This window comes from Myxocyprinus asiaticus, chromosome 15 (assembly GCF_019703515.2).
Source record: "Myxocyprinus asiaticus isolate MX2 ecotype Aquarium Trade chromosome 15, UBuf_Myxa_2, whole genome shotgun sequence".
In the NCBI taxonomy this organism is placed as follows: domain Eukaryota; kingdom Metazoa; phylum Chordata; class Actinopteri; order Cypriniformes; family Catostomidae; genus Myxocyprinus; species Myxocyprinus asiaticus.
Genome location: NC_059358.1, coordinates 989,179 through 1,013,646, shown reverse-complemented (window position 1 = coordinate 1,013,646; position 24,468 = coordinate 989,179). Strand labels below are relative to the sequence as shown.

General features: G+C 37.7%; 2 protein-coding genes across 2 annotated transcripts; one reads left to right on the top strand and one right to left on the bottom strand.

The window, feature by feature from the left end:
- The first annotated feature begins 10,253 nt into the window (after positions 1-10,253).
- LOC127453205 (nuclear receptor subfamily 0 group B member 2-like) lies at positions 10,254-12,971 on the top strand. Its single transcript, XM_051719446.1, has 2 exons — positions 10,254-10,830; positions 12,337-12,971. Exons 1-2 carry the CDS (start codon positions 10,305-10,307, stop codon positions 12,576-12,578), a joined length of 768 nt encoding a protein of 255 aa, XP_051575406.1. The 5' UTR covers positions 10,254-10,304; the 3' UTR covers positions 12,579-12,971.
- A 4,725-nt stretch (positions 12,972-17,696) lies between these two features.
- Positions 17,697-23,389, bottom strand: LOC127453172 (keratinocyte differentiation factor 1-like). The gene is made up of 4 exons (XM_051719390.1): positions 23,159-23,389; positions 19,916-20,955; positions 19,724-19,813; positions 17,697-18,411 (listed from the first exon to the last, which is right to left on the bottom strand). Exons 2-4 carry the CDS (start codon positions 20,934-20,936, stop codon positions 18,359-18,361), a joined length of 1,164 nt encoding a protein of 387 aa, XP_051575350.1. The 5' UTR covers positions 20,937-20,955; positions 23,159-23,389; the 3' UTR covers positions 17,697-18,358.
- Between the last annotated feature and the right edge of the window lie 1,079 nt (positions 23,390-24,468).

Sequence of the window (24,468 nt, the reverse complement as noted above, 5' to 3'; positions counted from 1 at the left end):
ATGATGAAAGGCTACGCCCTGGTGTATGGAAAAATAAAATGAAAAATGTACACAGTTCTTTATAAAAGACGTGTTTTTTTAGCCTACTTTGTATTGTTTGTATAACATTGTTGTACCTGTAAATTAAAAAAAAAAATTAGCTAAAAAAAAGGTGGAGGGAGCCCTTTACCTCACATTTGGGTAAAAGGCCCATAGGGGGTTTAAAGTGATATCATGTATATACCGGGGCAATAATTATAATGCACAAGTGGTCAACTTTGCAAATAACTGAGACACCAAGATGCTTTTTTGAGTAACAAATTAAGATGATGCTCACTCAAAATAACCACTTAAAAAAAAGCCAATAATTTCCTGTTAATTTCCATCACATTTGGCATTTTATCACATCTCAAGTATTCTATAAATAAAGGAATCTCCATTATGATTAGATGAGTCAATGTGAGCCCACTTTGAACATTTTTCTATTTGTCCTATTAATAGGGGCCTTTAGCGCCAGCAACAGGGGGGCTTTTTATGGGACAGTTATTGAAAAATGTTTGATTTAATGACCTTAAAACTGAAAATTATTCATGAGTATTTTGTCTCAAAAGAAATGTGTTAATTTCAGAGATATTCATGTTAAAAAATATACAAAATGAGATCAAACAGCCTTGAAATCAACCTTTAGACACCTCACACAAAGATCTCATGGACCAGGAACATTTCCATGTGTATAGTTACAAACAGCTGTTCAGGAAATTGTTGTGATAGTTTTTATTGCAATTTAGTGATTTGGAAGAAAATGAAATCAATGGAGCCTTTAGCCCCGTTGTACTCTATAAGCCAAATTATTAGACTGCTGTTTTGTTTATTATTTATTCACAGCAATTACAGAACATCATTTAATCATTTAAAAATGTAATTTACAGTAAATAAACAAACTATAACGTTATAGTACTAGAAATAAATTACATAAAAAATAAACTAAAGCTGCAAGCAGCAAAGCGGATTCCTCCTCAAAAATGCAAATGATGTAAAAATGGACACGGTAGAGACATGTACTTCACACATGTACACAACATTTCATTAATTTGTTATTAAACATTGCAAGAGTCTTCATATGAACTGGTGATTGAATCAAAGTATCGGTTTTATGACTAGCGGATTTTTAAAGCATTATTTTAGCGTTAGCGATAGTAGACTGTATAGTATACTGTAATTCTGTCATCTTTTGACATATCAAGGTGAAACTGTGCACAGTACTTCAGAGTAAAGTCATCTTGAAGCCTGTTAGGTTGGAAAAAACATTAGTCAAAATGGCATTAGATTTTTTGGACATATGGATATTGAGACAATGTGGACATTTACATAAATGCGCACCTTTCAGACATTTTTTATTGTATTCATTTTTGCTAAATATCAAATTGAAAGACATGTATCCTACACATACATACCGAGATTCAAGTCAATTGGAGCTATGGTTCAGGAGGAGTAGATTTTTGTAGTTTTGGACAAATTTGTATTGTACAGGAAAGTCCATCATGGTGGACTTTATGGGTTCTGGAGGATTTTTTGTTCCTCATGAGAAATGAGGCATATATACCAGGTTTCAGAAATCTTGGACTTATGGGGTGGAAATGGCATCACTTTGAAAGTGGACAAATTGGGGCGTGGCCTGTAGCGCCACCTATAGGCTCACAAGGGCCATTTTTGGTGTGGTAGTTTCTCGTGGCCTGTAGGATCAGTGTACCAAATTTCAAAACTTTTTACCAAGGATATCTTGAGTTATTGGGCAATTTACAGCTACAGGAGTAATAATAAGAAGAAGAAGAATACTAACAAAAACAATAGGTTTCCTCCTACTGGAGGAATCCTAATAATTATAAATAAACATCACACAAATCCATTAATTAATGTAACATTTAGCTTTATCATTTATTGTGCGAAATAATAACTACTATAACTATAACTATACAAAAGATAAAGTTTCTCTGTCTCACTATCATTACCTCAGGCAAGCACTTTTGTCTTTCAAAGGGTTATAGGAACATTCCAGTTAATCTCAATCAGCAGCATTTATGGCATAATACTGATTACCACAAAAATTTATTTCAACTCATCCCTCCTTTTCTTTAAAAATAGCACAAATCTGTGTTCCAGTGAGACACTTACAACACTGAAAACCCAAATAAGTTCATTGCACTCATTTGATTGAGTAAACTCGTTCCCTCAATTCCATTGAGTAATGTGGTCTCCGAAAACTTGAGTATTTAAGTTCAATTAACTTGTTTTTCAAGTAGAGTGAACTTAATTATTTAAGTTGAGTTAACTACATGCAAGTAGACATAACTCAGATATTAATTTAAATATTGTTTTTTCTACTGTTGTACATTTTAATTTAATTGATTACATTTTAGAACAAACAACAGCACAGCGCCTCCACACGCGCTACGTCTCCGCGGTAACGCGCTCAACAAGCCACGTGATAAGATGCGCAGATTGACGGTCTCAGACGCGGAGGCAACTGAGATTCGTCCTCCGCCACCCGGATTGAAGCGAGTCACTACACCACCACGAGGACTAATTGGGCATTGGGAGAAAAGAAAAGGAGGGACGAGTCATAATTCATTTGTGGTAATCAACATTACGCCACAAATGCTGTTGATTGAGCATAACTTGTATTGAACCCGGAATATTCCTTTAAGAAGAGTTAAAGAAATAGTTGCTGTCCTGCGCAACTAATTGCTAATATAGTTATTTTTTGCCATTTTGAAGCATATGGTAGAATTACATTTCCACAGTAAATACATAATAAAATCACAAGTTACAGTTTTTTTCAACTGCTTACACACATTTTTAAACTTTGTCTCTTTTTTTTCAAAACTTTACACACAAATCCAAAAATTGCACACACAAAATGCCTCACATCTCTTGCAAAATGAAGCACTGAATTCAAAATATCACAAACACATATCAAAAGCAAACATTTGTCTTACGTTGCAAACACCTTTGCCATAATATTATATTTTTGGATATATCATATACACACAGTTATTCAAAACCTAAAGCTCTTCTTTCATGAGCTCCTATGTAAATTTCTGTACAAGATTGAGAGTAATTGGCAGAGAGATGTTGAAAAATTCATGTTAAACACGAAAGTAAGATTGAAACCAAACTATTTATTTTTTCACTGTAAGCATTTGTGGTTGTGAATACAGTATTACACAGTACGAAAGAAATACATCAACCATGTGTAGCTGCACAGAAACCAAACATCATTTTGAAAAAGGTGATTATTCCAAGGAATGGTGTGTGTGTGTGTGTGTGTGTGTGTGTGTGTGTGTGTGTGTGTGTGTGTGTGTGTGTGTGTGTGTGTGTGTGTGTGTGTGTGTGTGTGTGTGTGTTGGTGGGCGAGATGGTTGGGTGTATCTAGGCTCCATCTCTCCTTTGGGCCTGGTCCGGCCACAATACTTCATCCACATCACATGCTATGTTCTCTCTTGCCAGACACCATGGAAAGAACCTCCTTGTATGGCGTATCCAACCTTGGATGGAGGCAGCGTCAATGTCTCCACGTGCCTCCTCCATTGCCTGGAGAAGTGTCATGTTGACATAGGGACGACGATCATACACTTTCCAGCGCCATGTGGAGAAAAATTCCTCAATAGGGTTTAGAAATGGTGAATATGGAGGCAGGTAGACAACAGAAAAATGGGGATGAGTAACAAACCAGTTTTGGACCTGATGGGCACCATGAAAGCTGACATTAACCCAGATGATGACAAATCTTTCCTGGTCTTCATTCTGCAGACCCTGAACAAGCATATCATGAACAGCATCCAGAAAACGTATGATGTGATCCGTGTTATAGGGGCCAAGTGTGGCATGATGCTGCAGGACACGTTCTGTGTAATTGCAGCACACTTTGTAATGTTTCTGCCATGTTCTCCAGGGACATTGACAATGGCCCTTTGTCCAATGACATTTCTCCCCCTTCTTCTGGTTTTGCTGAGATTGAAGCCCACCTCATCCACATAAATGTATTCATGGACGATGGCATGGGCATCCATCTCCAAAATTCTCTGTAAAAGACAAAAGAATATGTAGATCAGTATATGCACAACCCAATAGCCTGACTTGGTAGGTGCAAGTCTGATATATTGGAGAAAGTGTTGTATGCATACATCCACAAACTCATGTCGAAGGTTATTGTCTCTGTCACAGTTCCTTTCAAATGGGACCCTGTACAGCTGTTTCATTCTCAGGTGATTTTTCTGGAGGACACGATGTATTGTTGAGGGGCTCACAGCATTTATGTTAGCCAAAATTGTGGCATCATTAAGGATATGATTGCATATTTGGCGAATTGTTATAGCATTATTGGCCAAAACCAAATTCACGATAGCTGTCTCTTGCTCTTCAGTGAACATGTGACCTCGCCCACAATGAAACCGTCGCCTTTCCACTCTGTAGAAGATTCAAGAACAGTGTGAGTGTTTTATACAATATAGTCAGAATGTCTTCTTACAGTCAGCTGTACTGTTGTACAGTATGATAACCCGCCAGACTGTGACCAATCATGCAGTGCACTGCAGTAAATGGATGCATGGGTGCTAAAATATATGTATTATAGTATACCATATGTTATGCTGAAATGGCTATTATATGTACATTAGAAAATGTGTACATTACAGTAGATTTTTACATACCTGTTCTCATTTCTAAAGGTTCGAATTATACCCGCCACTGTAAATCGACTCAAATTAGGCTGGACTCTCTGTCCAGCCTCTTTCATTGTTAAACCGTGGTTGATCACATGATCAATGGCAGTATCCCTAACCTCATCAGAGACCACTCTTCTTGTTCCTGGTCTTTGTCCTCCTCCTCTTCCCCGTCCGACTCGTCCTCTTCCTCCCCTTGCTCCCCTTCCAACTCCTCCTCTTGCTCCTCTTTGAACTCCTCTTCCTCTAATTCGAACTCCACCTCGTCCTCTGGCTCTCCCTCCAACTCCCCTTACTCTGTCTGCATCGTTTGCATCCATTGTTCAAAACCTATAACTTGACCTTTGGCCTATTCTAAAGCCATGATTGGTTGGTGTTAAGTAAAGCAACGAGTGTTTGCACATGTGAGTTAGTGTGAGGTGCTGATGAATTAGTGTGGCATTTTGATTGGTTGTGTTTGAAAAAGGAAATCAAGATACTTCCTGTTAGATTTTTGTGTGTTATATAGAGAATTGTGTGTTGTGTTTTGCAAAAAGTGTTTTATGAAATTGAAAACTGAGTCGAAGGCCGAGAATTAGTGTATGGTTTTCCAGATTTGGTGGGGTGTTCTAGTGTCAGGTTTCAGAAATTGTGTGACAAGTAAGGATTTTGTGTGTAAGCAGTTGAAAAAAACTGTAAAAACAACCTAGGATCGATATTTTCATGTGGTGACTGATCCTCTCGATACAACAGCGGTATCAATACTTTATGATCGATATGCCCTTTCCTAGCTCTAATAAACACAAGTATTTCATGAAACTAGTCTAATGAAAACTCGAAGAGTCAATAACACACACACGAAAAAAAGCATGTTAAAATCATTGCGATAGTAACAATGTTGATTCCGTGAATATTCTGTATTTCACCCAGAATGAATGTTCTATGGGATTATCTGAGGCCCAAAAATAAACCAGATCAAACATTTAATTGAAAGACCTTTATTTGATAGTTACTCATCACAGACCGACTGTAGTAGAACAGGTTACAAAGGTTCAGCAACCAAAGAAAAACCAAACGTTCTCTTCTCAACCCGGCCTTCAACTTTACAGCCCAGTGTTTCTTATGATCGCCATAAAGCTCGAGATATAAATAGATTCAAGCTGTTGTCATTGACAAACAAATGCATCATGTTTGATAAGACCGATGTAGAATTTTATTTATTATAAAGTTATTTGATAGAGGAAGAAGGCATTTAGGAAAAAATCCAAGACATAACTTTAAAATTAATATTAAAAATTGTTGCACTTAGATAAAAATAGAATCTTGAGATAAACAATCACATCCGGTTACAGGAACCGATCTGAGTGCAAAACTGTCAAACTTTCACCAATTGTGAAACTCTAATACATGTAATACAATCAGAAATAATTAGATTACTGCAGGCAATGTGAACAGGAAAGATCATGTGAACTATCACACTGTTTTTCCTGTTGTTGGGGATGATGTTGTTAACCTCGAGTTCTCTGTTGCAATAGTTTTGGGTCAAGGCTGTGGAATGTCACATGTGGGTCTTAAATGCTTTACATTTGAAATATAGAGTAACTTTATACATTTATTGGATAGTTAAGCAACCTTTGACAACTGTATAATCAAATTCAAAGTGGTCTATGATCTTTCTCTGCACAACCACTTTAACCCTCTGTGGTAAGAAATAGAAACAATTGGGTAACAAAATGTTTTTTTTTTTTTTTTTTTTAATTATTATTATAATTATTTCTTTTTGCTTAAAATTGAACATGCAAAAGTGATCAGTGTATATTTTTATGTTTTAAATATATTTTGGAGCTTGTTGTCATACCATAAATAGGAAAATTATAGATTATAGAAATGTGAAACTTTTTATTTGAAACAAAATTCTATACAGCTAAAAACGTATATAAAATGTGTGTGTGTGTGTGTGTGTGTGTATATATATATATATATATATATATATACTGTATTTGTATTTATATAACATAATGTGTATATATATATATATATATGTATATATATATATATATATATATATATATATATATAGCATAACACATATATACATATGTTATATATAACGTGTGTGTGTGTGTGTATATATATATATATATATACAGTATATACAAATGTTATGTATATATAATGTGTATATACATACTGTATACAGTATGTATGTATATGTATGTATATATATATATATATATATATATATATATATATATATATATATATATACTCTAATCAGTATATACTGTATTTGTGTTTATATAACAATGTGTATATGTATATATAGCATAACACATATATACATATGTTATATATAATGTATATATATATATATATATATATATATATATATATATATATATATATATATATATATATATATATACAGTATATACAAATGTTATGTATATATAATGTGTGTGTGTGTGTATATATATATATATACATACTGTATACAGTATATACTGTTTGTATTTATATAACATAACATGTATATGTAAATATAGAATAACACATATTACATATGTTATATATACCGTATATATATACAGTATATACAAATGTTATGTATATATAATGTGTGTGTGTGTGTGTGTGTATATATATATACATACTGTATACAGCATATACTGTTTGTATCTATATAACATAACATGTATATGTATATATAGAATAACACATTTTTACATATGTTATATATATATATATATATATATATATATATATATATATATATATATATATATATATATATACAGTATATACAAATGTTATGTATATATAATGTGTGTGTGTGTGTGTATATATACATTTAGAGTATATACTGTTTGTATTTATATGACATAATGTGTATATGTATATATATATATAGTATAACACATATTTACATATGTTATATATAACGTATATATATATATATATATATATATATATATATATATATATATATATATATACAGTAAATACAAATGTTATGTATATATAATGTGTGTGTGTGTATATATATATATACATACTGTATACAGTATATACTGTTTGTATTTATATAACATAACGTGTATATGTATATACAGTATAACACATATATACACATGTTATATATAACGTATATATATATACAGTATATACAAATGTTATGTATATATAATGTGTGTGTGTGTGTGTATGTGTGTATGTGTTTTCTCTCTTTATATCACTGTACATGTGTTTCCATATCTCTATACTTCTTTTGAAAGTGTCCAGCAGCCATGTCAAACCAGTTTAAGATTGACTTCCAACACAATTCAAACAATTCAGGAATTTTTGTCACCTTTTCAGAATGTAGTTTTATACCTGGTATTTGGGTAAACAATTTTATTTCTATTTTTATTTTTACTGTATACGGTATATACTGTTTGTATTTATATAACATAACGTGTATATGTATATATAGTATAACACATATTTATATATGTTATATATAACGTATATACAATATATATATATACAGTATATACAAATGTTATGTATATATAACGTGTGTGTGTATATATATATATATACTGTATAAATAAAGTTTTATGTAATTGGATCTGCATCTTTAATCAGTACAGTATTGCTTTCTTTAGAGTCCAATATAAACAACCAACTAAAATACATATATTTATGACTTTCTAAAATAATTGATATTGCCACAGTATCAGAGTTTTGTTTTAAAACATGATACCTCGTCTCTTTTGTCTGGCATGAATGATTATTTTATTTACTATCACACTGGTGATAAGATGCTGTCCTCAGTGTCTGTCTCAGACTGTCTCTACCTTCAATAAACACTTCTTATCACACACATTTACAACATGATGAAATCACTATGATTCAGACACACTTAATGCGCTCCAGACAAATCCAAGCGGGATGTTCTAATCCTGCTGAAGTGCAGGTAAACTATTAATCCTAAAACAACAACAGAAAACTGTAATGTATTATGTTCTGTAGTGTAACATTGAAACATGTTTGGAAACAATGGGGAATTTGCCACGTTTTCAAGAAATACAGTGGGGTCCACAAGTCTGAGGCCACATTGGAAATCTTGCATTCAAAGTCAAAAAAATGTACTCCCCAATTTGGAATGCCCAATTCCCAATGCACTCTAAGTCCTCTTGGTGGCATAGTGACTCGCCTCAATCTGGGTGGCGGAGGACAAATCTCAGTTGCCTCTGAGACCGTCAATCCGTGCATCTTATCACATGGCTTGTTGAGTGCGTTACCGCGGAGACATAGCGCGTGTGGAGGCTTCACACTATTCTCCGCGGCATCCACGCACAACTCACCACACGCCCCACCGAGAGCAAACCACATTATAGTGACCACGAGGAGGTTACCCCATGTGACTCTACCCTCCCTAGCAACCGGGCCAATTTGGTTGCTTAGGAGACCTGGCTAGAGTCACTCAGCACACCCTGAGATTCGAACTAGCGACTCCAGGTGTGATAGTCAGCATCAATACTCGCTGAGCTACCCAGGCCCCCCCAAAGTCAAATTTAAACATGACACAAAACTGTAAGTATTAGGATTTTATGATGCAAAATTATTTAGAAATATTGAAGATTCTGCACTATTTTTAGGGCACTAATCCAATAAACAAATGACTGTTTTATTGGTTCAGTGAGTGTTTAGTTCTTCACATGGATTTGTGTCGCCACCAACATCAACAACAAACACGATAAACGCAGTATTTTCCTGTAAGTGGCATTGGTGAATGTCTGTGGAAAATATAAATGTATGTAATCGGAATATAAGTGGAAGTGCATGAGTAGCTACTTGTTGATTTGATTGAAAGCAATATAGTAATTAGCTTATCTGGTTAAGTTATCTGTGCTAGGCACTGCTGAGGTAATAAACCAGACCAAGTCACACATGATCTCATTATGTTACTGAAAAACATGTCAATGAACTCAATGAGGAATTTCTCAAAAACGTGATAAAAGTGGAGAAAAACATCGACAACCAGTCTGCGATACAGGCTTGTCAGATACATTGACTACTTATGTTTTGTGTGAAACTGTATTTTTCAATAAATTCACCTTAATGTCTACGTGGTCCTCTAACCTGCAATTCGTTGAAGCACTGTAACTCAGAAAGTGAGCAATTACTCGAGCTAATGAAGTAACAGTCTAATGAAGTCATCGACTGTCAAGATGTCTTCAAGGTTCAATGACCTCTTTTTTCCGTTTGCCGTTCATCCAGCTCAGCGTTGTAATGATAGGGGCCATATAACTACTTCAAGTGTCCTTGGTTGCTTGGTACAGCCTGGTGTAATGACTACAACTGAGATAATAGTGCCTCACCTAGAAGACATCCCAAGCTGCAGTTGGTTTGCATTGAAGGGGTGTTATCAACACCTACTCAATTGCTAAACAGATCAAGGGAGTTGTTTTTCTTACAGCAGATGTAGTTTGACAGGTCAAGGTTCAAGAGTTTAACCGTGTAAATGGTCAATATAAATAGGAGCCTTGTCAGTGACAGATGTGTGGATCTCACAGGTTGAGGTGGACATTGAGTTTAGTTTGAGTTCTAGAAGATACCAAGTGTTTCACACATTGAAACATGGATTATGAATGTGATTGTTCAGACCACAGTTCCGGACAGTCAAACGCCATCCTCTTCAACATTCTCAGCCGAGGCGAGCCCACTCAAAACGAGCCGAACTACAACCGGGTTCCTCACACGTGCAACTGCGAGAAACGTAGGAAAGTTTGTCTGAAGACCCCCAACGAGACGTGTCAGGAGGCTTCAGGTGTTCTCATCAAAACGATGCACTTCATGAGGAGTTTGCCAGCGTTCCAACAACTCCCCCCCAAAGACCAGCTGTCCCTGCTGCAGAACTGCTGGGCTCCACTTTTCATTCTGGGTCTGGCCCAGGACAGAATCTGCTTTGATATCGACGACACTCCAGCGCCCAGCATGCTGGAAAGAATTCTTCTCAATGACCAAGACACGTCGAACTCAGAGCGAGAGCAACCCACGCTTGCTGGAGTCCAAACCCTGAAATCGTGCCTCAAGAAGTTCTGGAGTCTGGATTTAAGCCCAAAGGAGTACGCTTATCTGAAAGGCACCATCATATTCAATCCTGGTAGGTTTTCCAAAATCAAAACCAATCTACGAATTGATCCTTTACATAACGGCTTGGAATTACCACTCTTTTTAAACAATGAATTTTGACCAAGATCATTTACAGTCGTTTGTGATTACTGGATAAGGACGTTTATATCATTTAAAAGAACATTTGATTTGTGGTTCTTTTTTTATTTTTATTTTTTTGTCCAGATCTATTAGATTATTCAAATATACACAAAGCAATTATTTTGGGTAGGGTTATCTTCTATGATTAACAGGGTTTTAATTTCTGAAGTTCTGGGCTTCAAGTAAAAAAAACATCATGTAAAAGTCTTATTAACCCTTGTGCGACCTTCGGGACATTTTTGTCTTTTTCATTTTTGTTTTTTCGATCATTTTGGCTGTGTTGATGCCAACAGCATACATTTTGCAAAAGGTGTGTATTTTTGGGGGAATTTTGATATTTCAACCTCAGTTCCTATAATACATCTATAATACACAAAATAGTTACACTCAGGACCTTCAGGACAAAAATGTCCCCATTGAAACCCATTAAAACTGCAATATTTGATCCCAGTGTCATTAAAGCATAAAATCATGAATTCAGTGATATTATGCTTTCATTCTGGAGCCCTGACTTCAAAATTTACATTTGTAATATTTTCCACCAGATGGCGCCATTTGTCTCGTGTTTAGCCTATGGAGCAAATACAAGCTTTTCCCCTATTTTCTGTTTGCTGTATTATAGAGCACTGCAGGACAACTGAATACATGATGCAGATAAAATTGTGTGTGTGTGTGTGTGTGTGTGTGTGTGTGTTGGTATGGATGTCAGAGTGTGATTTGTATGTGTGTATTGAGAAATTTGTGTGTGTGTGTGTGTGTGTGTGTTAAAAACAACAGCGGCATTATGTAAACAAACCGGCATTTAAAGGGTTAAAATCCTGAAAATGAATGAATATTTGGTAGTTAAAAAAATGAACTCATTGAAAGTGGAAAATAATATTAATATATAATATTATTTTGGCAGTTTTTTGACGCGGACATTTTTGTCCTCTAAGGACCTCTGAGTAATTTTTATTTTATTGACGCACAAGGGTTAAAAGCTGAAATTATTGAAAAAGAAATGTTGGCATAACTGGTGTAGAATGATCTTTTATTTCCTAAAAAAAAATATTTTAAAATCTGATTAACATTTGAAAAACTGTTGTCAAATTAAAGTCATGCCGTATAACCAACATGTACGTTGCCATTGAGCTGTCATATGACAAAAAATTAAAAAAGACCCACCTAACCCTAAAGACTATTTGTGAACTTTATTATTTTGCCCTACCATTAAATATATATATATATATATATATATATATATATTTTTATGAAAGTAACCCCGAGAAAACTTCTTGACTCAAAAAAAGCTCTATACAAGAGCAATATTTAGCCAGTGAAATAACTTCACTGATTCACTATAGAAATTTCCATGAACTTTTTTGCTCTAAAACATACATTTTCTTTGCTTCTACAGATGTGCCAGGCCTGAAGGCAGCTGTGTTCGTTGAAGGTCTGCAATATGAAGCTCAACATGCCCTGAAGGAGGTTCTGGTTCCTCTTCCTTCAGAGGACAGAGGGCGATTTGCTCACATCCTCCTCACTGCATCCACTTTAAAGTCCATCACTCCTAGCCTCATCACAGAACTGTTCTTTCGGCCGGTCATTGGTCAAGTGGATTTTCTGGACTTGTTGGCTGACATGCTTTTCAGCAGGTAGTGACCCTGGAACTCATGGACCACTTGACTTTGGACTTTTGATTAAATATTCTTTTCTCCAGTGTTTGTGGAAAAACTGATGTAAGATCAGTGCCTAAAATATTCGAAGAGTCACAGACTTAAACACATTCTGATTGTTTACACCTTGAAATTACTGCACCTTTGTAACATGCTATTTAGGTCACAGGAAATTGATTTATTTCGTATTATTTTTGCCTTTTGTCAGAAACATGGTTGCTTTTTGTACGATAATTGATTTGTATAAATGTTTTTCTTGTTGTAAGAAAAAGAACTCTCTTGAAAATATCTCCACACCTAAAGGGGGTTCATGTATCGTCTCTGTGAGAAACCTGTTTGAGTAATCCGCGTTTGAGGACAAGATTTGTATGTTATGTTGGAAATAAATACGTTTTACACATTTTAGCATTACTAATCAACACCTTTGCCTCACTCTAGTGTTTGACGTGTACAGTATTATTTATAAAAGAGTTGATTGGTTTGTCAAGTAATTATTTAGACGAATACGTTCCCAACAATTAACCATTGTTTTTTTTAGAGTGAATCATGGACTTATAATGTTGTCTTGGGTTTATAAGAAACCTTATAACCCTGTAACTTATAGTTTCAACCTTTAACTTAAATTCAACCAATGTATAGTGGCCTCAAAAGTATTTGGACAATTAAAGGAATATTCTGTGTTCAATACAAGTTCAGTCGACAGCATTTGAGACATGATTTTGATTGCCACAAAAAATAATTTTGTCTAAAACAAATCTGTGTTCCAGTGAGGCACTTACAATTGAAGTCAGTGGAGTCAGTCTGTAAATGTTAAAAATACTCTGTTTCAAAAGTATAGCCGTAAACAATATATGTTTACATGATTTTAAATGATTTTTTTTATGGGTTTAACTTTCTCCTTTCAATAGCTCCTTGGTCATGTGACCTACTGACCTCGAGCAAGGGTCAGAATGTTCATTGACTACCCTTCTATATTGCACACCCTTTAGTGTTACCATTATTTATTTGCATGTAGTTGTGTGGGACAACCATATGTTCAGTTCATGCCTGTGATTTCAGAGTTCAACAAAGCCAACAACTGCTCCATGTGTGCCTCTGATAAAGCACTTGGAAGTGGCCCAAAGTCTGACAGTGGACATTCTGACCCTTGTTCGAGGTCGTTAGGTCACATGACCAAGGAGCGATTGAAATGATGAAAATGGACAAACAAAAGGGTGTGCAATATTTGAGGCTAGTGAGTGGATGTTCTTAAAGTAGTTTGAGGGTTGTAGGTCACATGACATTTTAATAATTCATTTAAAATAGTGCAAGATGTAAATCTACAAAAACAAAGTGTGTGCAATATGTGTCTCTTTAACTGGGTCAGCTAGAACCAGTTTTGAAAGTTTTTGGAGTCATGGGCAAAGAGCTTCTGAAATGTGAAAAATGAGATTTGTCACTATGTTGACGGTCCGTAACTGCTGTTGGTGGACGGAAGGAAAACTACAGGTGAATATCTGTTGACTATCCAACCTGAAACTTTCTTTACCTCGGTGCCAAAAACTGAGCAGAATAAAAATATATATATATTTTAGTGCTTTTGAATCGATTTGCAAAACAATGTGTTTAAATTGGATTGCAAATCTTCTCAATGTTACTCTTGTGGAAATAATAGTCATGGGCGCCTGCAGGATTTTGTCTGAGGGCATGCACAGAAATCTGCCTAGAGGTCTGCACGGGACTTAAAATGAAACCCGAACCCGAGACCGTGTGGCCCGACCCTACCCAGTTGACTCACTCACTACAATTCAGTGTGATATAGAATATGTGCTGAAGTGAAGGATTTTGCACTGCAGATCTCTACACCACACTGGACATGAATACATGCAAAAACAAAACAAACAAACAAAAACATAAAAGGTATCGCCAATAGCTCCAGGTTTAGGCTTCTCTACCATGCTTCCGTGTACTACGGTGCCTCTTGTGATAATCAAGGCCAACACAAAACAACCCAAAAAGCTGAAGCATACCAACAATCTATTCCACTACGTATTACTACTATCATACACTATTTCTGCCGTATGAACGAATAATGTGGTAGTACACTATTATGATCTTAACTTAGGAATACTACATTACTACTGCATACTGCATACTATACACTCAATACTGCCTACTATTTTTAAAATAGGAAACAAAATGCATGTTTAATTTCAGAAATAAAAATGGTTATTTTGCCATTTTTAATACAATTTTCACTCTAGACAGTCTGATCAAATTATGAGTCAGAAAACAGATATTTAAAATCACAGCGTGTATATTTCTTCCAGTTCATTCATCACGATAATACAGTACGGTCGAGTCGAGGTCATTGCATTGTGGGATATAGCGTGTCACACTGTGCTCTGTTGGATACTGGATATTTGGCCAAATGTAGTAGGCCATCTGGCTTTTCCATGCATACAAGAACTTCCCATACTATGCACAGTACACATACTACATGCTTCAGACACAGTACAAGTACATTTACATTTACGCGTTTGGCAGACACTTTTATCCAAAGCGACTTACAGTACAGTGCAGTAAAGATATACATTTGATCAAATTGTGTGTTCCTTGACAATCGAACCCATGACTGTTAGCATTGCTAGCGCCACGCTCTACCAGTTCAACTACAGGAACAAGTAGAATAGTAGTATGCTATTTTGAACAAAGGCTTGGATTCACGGTGCAGGGATGTGTCTCGGAATTAACCGGAAACCCCTCGGAAAGAACCGGAGACCACCACACCACCCCGGAAAGCTATTTTGCGAATAACCTGATTGGAGTCTTAGCCAATGCAGATCCACTCCAGTTCGCTATAACTCCGCCTCGGCACACGCTTCAAACATCATAACTTTACACTTCCAGCCCTTGCAAAACCCCCGAATGTCGAGGTGTAATTCGCACTCTGCTTGGATTCATTGAAAAGTCAAGGATGACGCTGCATACAAGTCCTCCATATTATGGACTGACCACCAACTTTACAAAAATGTTTTGGCTCTACATCCAAAACATGTAAACACTGAAGTAGAGGTCGACCGATAGTCGATTTTGCCGATACCGATAACTTAGGTGGTGGGAAAGGCCGATAACTGATTATTCGGCTGATAGTTTTTAAAATTGATTTGTGGAATCTCAAAATAATTTCTTATTCTTTCCTTACTATGACAAGCATAGACAAAGTGTCCTAAATGAATAAAATCCAATCTCATGAAAATTCGTACATAATTTACAAGTTGGCTATTTCTTATGGTCTTGCATGATGTTGTTCGCGTAAACTCGTACGACTTCATCACGTGCAAATTTCTGGATATGTAATGTGGAAGTAAGCGTGAGTTCCACGCACGAGACGTTAAGGACATACTTATTAATATTATGCCCTTACCCAAACCCCTTATCTAAACTTAACCAATCAGTAGAGTGTGTATACATGATAGGAAGCTGTTGTGTGTGATAGAAGCAAGTAATTTTCGCATATTAGATGGAAACGACGTCCATCGATGTCATTGGCTGTAGTGAAAGTCGTAGGAATTCAAACGAGTGCAGTCTCAGGATATCATACGAATTAGCTAAATGTAGAAAAGTTGTACGAATACTGACGATTTCGGCGTGAGTGTTGCTAAAATCCCAGATGCAGTTTATTGTTCAACCAAAATCCCCAAAATAACCAGAAACCAGATTTGCTGCATAACACGGGACTTTTAAGTATAAACAAGCCCGAAACACACCGATTTTTGCCGATAACGATAGTTCCAAAAAGCAACTATCAGCACCGATTCATCAGTTAAACCGATATATCGTCTACCTCTACACTGAAGTGGTTTAATAGCTTGGTTAAATTTTTTTCCCCCCAATTTGGAATGCCCAATTCCCAATGCACTCTAAGTTCTTGTGGTTGTGTAGTGACTCGCCTCAATCCGGGTGGCGGAGGACGAATCTCAGTTGCTTCTGCGTCTGAGACGTCAATCCGCGCATCTTATCACGTGGCTTGTTGAGCACGTTACCGTGGAGACGTTGCGCGTGTGGAGGCTTCACGCTATTCTCCTTGGCATCCACGCACAACTCACCACGCGCCCCACCGAGATCGACAATGAGGAGGTTACCCCATGTGACTCTACCCTCCCTAGCAACCAAGCCAATTTGGTTGCTTAGGAGACCTGGCTGGAGTCACTCAGCACGCCCTGGATTCGAACTCATGACTCCAGGGGTGATAGTCAGCGTCAATACTCGCTGAGATACCCAGGCCCCCCGCTTGGTTAAAATTTTAAAAGAATATACAGAATGGGCTGTCCATGAACAATACCTCAGATACTAGAAAATGTAAAGATAAATATATAAGGAGGCCTATTACTGCTTCGCTAATTTCACATGGGAAAAAAATACCAGATAACCTAAATACAGACGCAACATAGTTGCTTCTAGTCGCCAGAGTGATCATGCGTGATGCTTAGAGAGAGTTCAGACATTCAAAGGCCATTTTACCATTGTGTTCTTACACACAATGAATTGGAATGTGAAATGTTTTGTTAATGCAGGTATATGCAAAGCGCAACAACTTAACACAGATCACTTATGTTAAAATTATGAGTCAGTTTTGAAAATGATGTTTTGTAAACATGTCTGACAGAAAGTATATCTTGGATATCTTCCATTAAATCACTACAAACTATATTTTGCATATCCTGAGAGTAAAATATAGAGTAGCTAGTGTGACGATAGGCCGCATGGTGTCATAAAGGAGACAGGAGGGAGGGGAATTTTCACTGGAGTTTTGCCCCTCCTCCCCAATGTAACTCCAAGAAACAGTAGGATATTATTTCCTTTCTTCTGTCAAACCAGCCAAACAAGTTCATAGCACAGAGACCTGAGGGAAACAGAGGGAGGAGACACCAATGCAGCCTTCCGAGAAAAATAATGCACAGGAAAGAGAGAAAGAGACTTTCTGTGGTTAACACGTTCAAGTGTAAATATGTTTTATGCAATGCAGCTAAAATTGTGTTCTAAAATTTGACGCACACCATATCAAACACAAAATGATGCAGGTACCATTTAAAAATAATGATTAAAAGAGAAAAAAAAACCAGGGTAATTTCCCTTTTTATTTTGATAAAAAATAACAAAAAACATCTTTACAAAGTATTTCAAATCATTGACAAAAATTCCACAATAAAGATACTGGTGTCTTGTCATAAAGTGAGCAGTACCAAAACAACATTAAATTGCATTACATTTTTATTAAAAAAAGAAAACAGCTCTGAGTTGACACATGCAGGACGGGCTACCACAGCAAAGCAGTCTGATCTATAGCAACACGATAGCGTGCTATTGTTGCCATTAATCAGTGCTTAAACCAAACATACTTACTAGATACCTCACCACATATAGGACGACTGTTGTGACTCATTTCTTTGAAAGTAAAATTAAAACAAATACTTAAGGATACCAAATACCAGACGGCAATGATTTGGTCAGGAAACTTGTCCCTTGTGTAACTATCCATATGGCTTCTGTCGAGGACAGTAGGAAGGAAACCACCAAGTCAACCAACATTTTTTTGCAACAGGCTCCCATGTTTAATATACACACTCTATAGGAAAACAACAGAACATGCGTGATTGACAGCAGTTTTCAGACAAATTCAGAGTCTCCTCAGCATAATCACTGCTTTCACTGAAATATGAGCACACGGACAGAGTGAACACTAAGCAGGCATTAATAATGGAGAGGAAACAGCTGGTGATGTTAGCACAATAATGGCGCTCCTGATGAATCTGTGGCCGAGCTGGAGTAAAAATCTGTGGAGGAAAAGAACATTTTGATAATTGCAGTTTATACAAAAACACCTTCAAGGACGTGGTTTTAAATAGCAATGCATTTTAAAAATGGCTTCAAAATCCACATTTAGGTATGACTGTATCTATTGGCCAATTATTGATCAAATAAAAACCATTGGCATATCGGACATAAGCATGAAAATGCAATGTGAAAAACTAGTGGTTTATTTGTAATTAATTATGTTAATTTATTGCATTGTATAAAGTTTATAATCCTTTTATTTCTTCTGTGCAATATAAAGAAATACCAACCAAAAAAGTAAAGCATGTCCATCATATGTATAATATGAATTTGTCATATGCAACTCACATATTGTATTGATAAGTTGATAATTGATAAATGGTAAGTTTCTTATTGCTGGACACCTTATTAAAGGCTTAGTTGATAAGCAACACAAATGAAAATTCATGCCATTCTAAACCTGTATGAGAAATTTTTAAAAATGGAGACAGAGTCCCCCCAAAGGGTTTGGAACAACATGAGGGTGAGTAAATCATGACAGATTTATCATTTTTGGGGTAAACTATCCCTTTAAGTGTTCAAACATCTCACTCCAGTCATGCATCTTCATATAAAGTGCCTTGTAAGAAGACACCCCACATTTTCACACATCTCCAGCATACAAAGATTCCATAGAATGACAACTCCACAGAAAAGTGAGACCGTCAGACGAGTTACATAATGAGAGCACCCCCATTATGAGCGGACGGGTAGATGTGACCTGATACGGTGGAATACTGGATAAACTGCTAGGAGGCGAACGAAGGCCCCTCAAGAACGTTTGTGTATGAGATGAGAAGCTTCAGTATTCACCGTCAAAACATTTAGGCCTGACAGTTTACAGAGAGGGGATGGGCGGGCAAGGGCATTATTCTTTAGAGGGCAGATCAAAGGCAGGAATGCCAACTGGAAAGTAGAGAAAATTTTTGGAAATGGAACTATTACAGCAGGGCACCGGAGCAAAAGAACATCCCATTCTGAGGGTGCCATTCTACAATGTTTATACCCCAAGAAGGGGTTAACGTGGCACCGTGGGGTGGCAGTAAACTACCCTTTCAAATCAAGCCTCTACACCAACAGTGGGGTGATATGAGAACCTGTCGCTGTACCTGGAGCATCATAGCAACACTAGCAATGGCATGGTTGTGGGTTCGATTCCCGGGGAACATAAAACGTAAATCCTGAATTGACTGCAAGTTGCTATTCGACTTTGGCCAAATGCGTAATGCATATACAGAGGTTACGTGGAAAACCAAAAACTTTGACACTTACTTTTCCGGCTGTGGCCTCTCATTTCATATTTAATATTTCGGGCGAGCAGATCTGAGGTTGTCGATTCTGACACTTGCATCTCGGGTTCCCCTTCGAGGGAAATGAAATAGCGTCAGTGAGCATTCAAACTTCAGTCATGCACTATGGACACTTAACCAACTCTTATCAAGAAAACTACTGAAGACGTCTTACCATCACTAAAGGTGAAAGTCATGGTCTCATTGCCACTGTCAGGCAGCGTTCCATCCCTCCTCCCGCTGGCATGCTGCATCGCATCCTGCGATTTATAGTCTTTGCTTTTGTAACCTTTAGAGGACTTATGTCGGGTGCTGATGCGTATGACGCCGTGCACCAACCGACACTCTGCTTCCTGCTCTTCTAAGTTATAGTCCTGAGCGATGCTGTTGATCAGGTCGCTGATCTCGTTGGTTTTACGAGAGAACGACAAATCGGACGTGCACTTGGCCAGCTGCTCGATCTGGTGCATTTTATAAAGTTCCAGAAGCTTTTTAGTGATTAGCGAGTCGATATCAGTGCCACCGTCATCCAGGTCATCTAGATCCAAGTCCTCTCTTGAGTAGATGCTGGTGTTGCTGATTGGCCTCTGGCTATCTCCCTTCCCTACTGTCCTGGACCGTCGTGGTGGTGCCTCCGAGTTGACAGGGTATTCCACCTTTTTACCACCGATGCAGACGTCGCCATACCTGAAGCTGCCAGAGCTGGGCAACTGCCTCTGCTTGCTGGGTTCAAGGCCTACGCCACATGTTGGGTTAGACAGTGCCAGACCATTGGGCTTCCGTGGCTCTGGCTCAACTTTCAAAGGGTTATCAGTGGAGCTCTCGTTGGGTGGCAGACAAGGTTTGCGAGACCCGTAGAGCCCACAGGTGAGAATGCAACACAGTAGAGCTTTACAACTGCTCCAGCCAATGGAGGCGCAAGATCCACAGGCTTGAGTGCCCTGTGGCGAGTCTGCAGAGCCCGGTATGAAGCCCAGGGTTTCCGAGGCTCGGCCATTGGTGTAGTATGGATGGGTTTTACGGGGGAATTGTGCATCTACGCTGCGAGGCTGCTCGCTGTAGTGCTCTTTGTAGGTGTCTTGTGTGGTGCTGCTGTCCCTGGAATAGGTGCGGCTTTGCCTGTAGCCATCAGCCTTCGAACGGCTCGAGATGTGAGGACGCATCTTGTGATGTGTTCCTGTGCTGTGGCCAGGCATAACTCACCACATTCAGGACCTGCAGGAATGTACATACACTCTGAATGTTAAATGCATCAAAATTTGCTTCTTAGGCCTGATTTACACATCTTGCGCAAGCAGTGCCCAAATTATAGGAAGTTATAGGAATAGTTAACCCAAAAATTTACATTTTATCATCATTTACTCACCCTCACGTCGTTCCGACTGCATTATTTTCTTTCTTCCGTGAAATGCAAAACGAGATGTGAGGCAGACAAAACAGCACCATAAGGCACAATTTATTTTCTCCCCAATTTGGAATGCCCAATTCCCAATGCGCTCCATGTCCTCGTGGTGTCGTAGTGGCGAATCTCAGTTGCCTCCGCGTCTGAGACCGTCAATCCGCGCATGTTATCACGTTACTTGTTGAGCGTTACCGCGGAGATGGAGCGTGTGTGGAGACTTCACGCTATTCTCCGCAGCATCCACGCACAACTCACCATGCGCCCCACCGAGAGCGAGAACCACATTATAGCGACTACGAGGAGGTTACCCCATGTGACTCTACCCTCCCTAGCAACCGGGCCAATTTGGTTGCTTAGGTGACCTGGCTGGAGTCACTCAGCATGCCCTGGATTCGAACTCACGACTCCAAGGGTGATAGTCAGCGTCAATACTTGCTGAGATACCCAAAATTAGCACTACATACAATTAGTCGATATGACTCGTGCACTGAAATTCAAGTCTTCATATGAGTCAAGTCATTGTTCACTGACAATTTTCCCCACCGTTGCAGCTCTCAAATCTCTTTAACGCTCGCATTCAATTAAAAAAAGCGGTCATTGGACATGTTATTGAAGCCAAACAGCATTGGTCCTTGCATGTCAGAGGGGAATATATCCGGTGAATAACTACTTAAATTTCAGTCTGTTCCTCACAAAACGCTTTTGGATTACTTCACAAGACTTGCTTTTATTGTTCTTTTTTTCTGAGCTTGGCAGTGTAAATCAACATGTTGAAAGAAAGAAAGGCATACAGGTTTGGAATGACATGAGGCGGAGTAAATGATGACAAAAATGTTCATTTTGGGGCACACTGTTGCTTCAAAAATTCCTCATTGTATATTCATTGCACAGTTACTTCCTCAACTCTGGAAAAATAACAGAAACACCAAAAACATGCAATGACAACTGTCAAGAGGACTGTATTCACATAGTGAAATGGACTGTTTACTATCAGCATTATGATCATATGTTGCAATGAACACATACATACTATATCTACATGTAGCATTTCACACATGTGAAGAGTGAGCTGATCTGTATCTAGAAATCATAGATAGAATGGTTGTTTATGCAAGTCTAGCCATTTTAAGATTATAATAAAACATAATAAAAATACAACGAAATCTTGATCTCACTATATCACAAGTAACCCTTGTTGTTGAATTACTCAATCATCAAATGTTAGCATGCATTGGAAATGCAATCCCTTGTGACTTCACCGTTCATACAGTCAGTGTTTGGCTCAGGTTTGCATTCTTTGTCAACAGAGATGCGATTTCTCTGAATCTAGTCACCAGTTCTCATTAAGCAACATGCCATTCAAACTGTGAATGCCAGATATGGATAGTAAGTAAAACAAGCAATTGTCACTCTCAAAGACAGAGAGTATGAGGACATCTTTAAAGACATCAAAAATACCAAGGACTGTATTGAAGTCTGGTTATTAGGTACTTGCGGGGCCAAAGCCACCATAAACAGTGACATCCCCACCAAGATTTAGATGTATAGTGTTTTTAATGGTTCATTCCTCGAATCCTGAATATGTGGTTTCTAATATATGTGGCATTGTTTTGTTTATTTGGCAAATATATCAGTACTCTGGAGGTTGCTAAACAAGTAGGACATAATGCAGGCCTGTAAAAACACTCAGGCCAGTCCCAAACACTTTAAGTGAGGGTTTAAACAGATGTCCTCCTATGTTTTGCTTGTACTGACATTTTGCAAAAGGTAGTTTGTCTTTCCTGTACACTATATATTAGAGGGTTTATTCATCTTATCACCCAGTTAGTCTTGTCTCACTCGACTGTATATTATGGCTATTAAAAACCATATTAATCGACTTCAGAGGATTATTTATGGTTGCATACCTCTGAAAATCACCTTACACCCACTACACGCGTGAACTTGAGTCCCCAACAGAATCGATCGATCGTGATCGTTCTAATGTAGATGTTAGTCAGAGAATCCGACACTTACCGCATAGGATCGGACGAAATCTTCAGTGTTTTGAGCGCAAGTTCGCGGAAGTCGCAGGAGTGTGAAATAATTTCTCTTTTACGCCTTATAACTTCCACCTCATCGAACTTAGCTTTGATTCATTGACTGAAAACGAGTGAAATGTAGAGATTTCGTCGCGAAACACACTCTTTCAGAATCGTTTGGTGAGATTCATTCCTGCCGTGTATCGTATTTTACCTGCGGCTACAGGTAAATCTAACGCCCACCTGACAGGTAAGCAGTGACGTCACGGCTCTAAACGGATGTGCTCCTGAAATCCTTCAGACACTTAAACATACATTATAACATGTCCCCGCTTTTTTTTAGTACATGTTAATGTAAAATGAATCAGTAGAATACCCTTTTGACTATTTTTAATCGGACAGAGTTAGGAAAGAATTACACTGTGTAACAATTTATTTATTTATTGACTTATTTTTTGGTTCCTGGGTAGTAAGTGTTATTTCCTAATTGCTTATGCCTCAAAAGTATAGAAAATGGCTATTATTCCCCACAAACTTTGCTTTTGTGACCAGGACAGTGATGTTTTGAAATGTACCTATTTTCCAGAGCATTCCAGACAGATTCAGTGCTGAGTAAACTTGGAGTATCTTCTAGAACTTTCTAGAACTTTCCAGTAATATAAATAGAAGTAAAAATACAGGGGCCTTAAGCCCACCAGTTCAGTTTAGTTCCAGCTGCCTAAGTGGATACATATCTGCATTTTTCTGAGATGGCATCAAGAGGCTGCAAGCATCCGGCAGACACATTTTGCTATGTCTGCGGCCAATTCATCAAGATAAGAGCGAAAAAGTATTCCGTGGAAGCATCTGCTAAGATGTGTGAGGCCTATAAGGCATATTTCGGTATGATCAAGACAAACCCTGGGCACCTCATTTCACCTGCGAGTACTGCAAAAAAACTCTGGAAGGTAAGATGGACAATTCTTGCTCGGAATTTTATGTTATAAAATGTTTTCATTTAAAAGTTTTTAATTTTAAAATGTTTTACAATTTTCAATGTTATTGAAAAAATATATCATATATGAAAAATGTTGCGAGAATCTCTTACACGTGAGTCATGGGTGAAATAAATGTATTTTTGTAGGATGGTACAGAGGGGAAAAGAGAGCCATGAAGTTCGCTATCCCAAGAATTATGCGGGAACCCACTGACCACTCAAGCAACTGCTACTTCTGCATGGTGGACCCTTCCAAACGTCGGACTGGCAAGAATGCACCTGCTATCATGTATCCGGACCTTCCTTCATCCATCACCCCGGTGCCACAC

Coding starts and splice junctions, on each gene's coding strand:
- LOC127453172 (XM_051719390.1), bottom strand. CDS start 20,936: ATGCCTGGCCACAGCACAGGAACACATCACAAGATGCGTCCTCACATC. Junction 19,814..19,915: donor GACTTTCACCTTTAGTGATG/GTAAGACGTCTT, acceptor TTTCCCTCGAAG/GGGAACCCGAGATGCAAGTG. Junction 18,412..19,723: donor GAGAGGCCACAGCCGGAAAA/GTAAGTGTCAAA, acceptor TTTCCTCCACAG/ATTTTTACTCCAGCTCGGCC.
- LOC127453205 (XM_051719446.1), top strand. CDS start 10,305: ATGGATTATGAATGTGATTGTTCAGACCACAGTTCCGGACAGTCAAAC. Junction 10,831..12,336: donor CACCATCATATTCAATCCTG/GTAGGTTTTCCA, acceptor TTGCTTCTACAG/ATGTGCCAGGCCTGAAGGCA.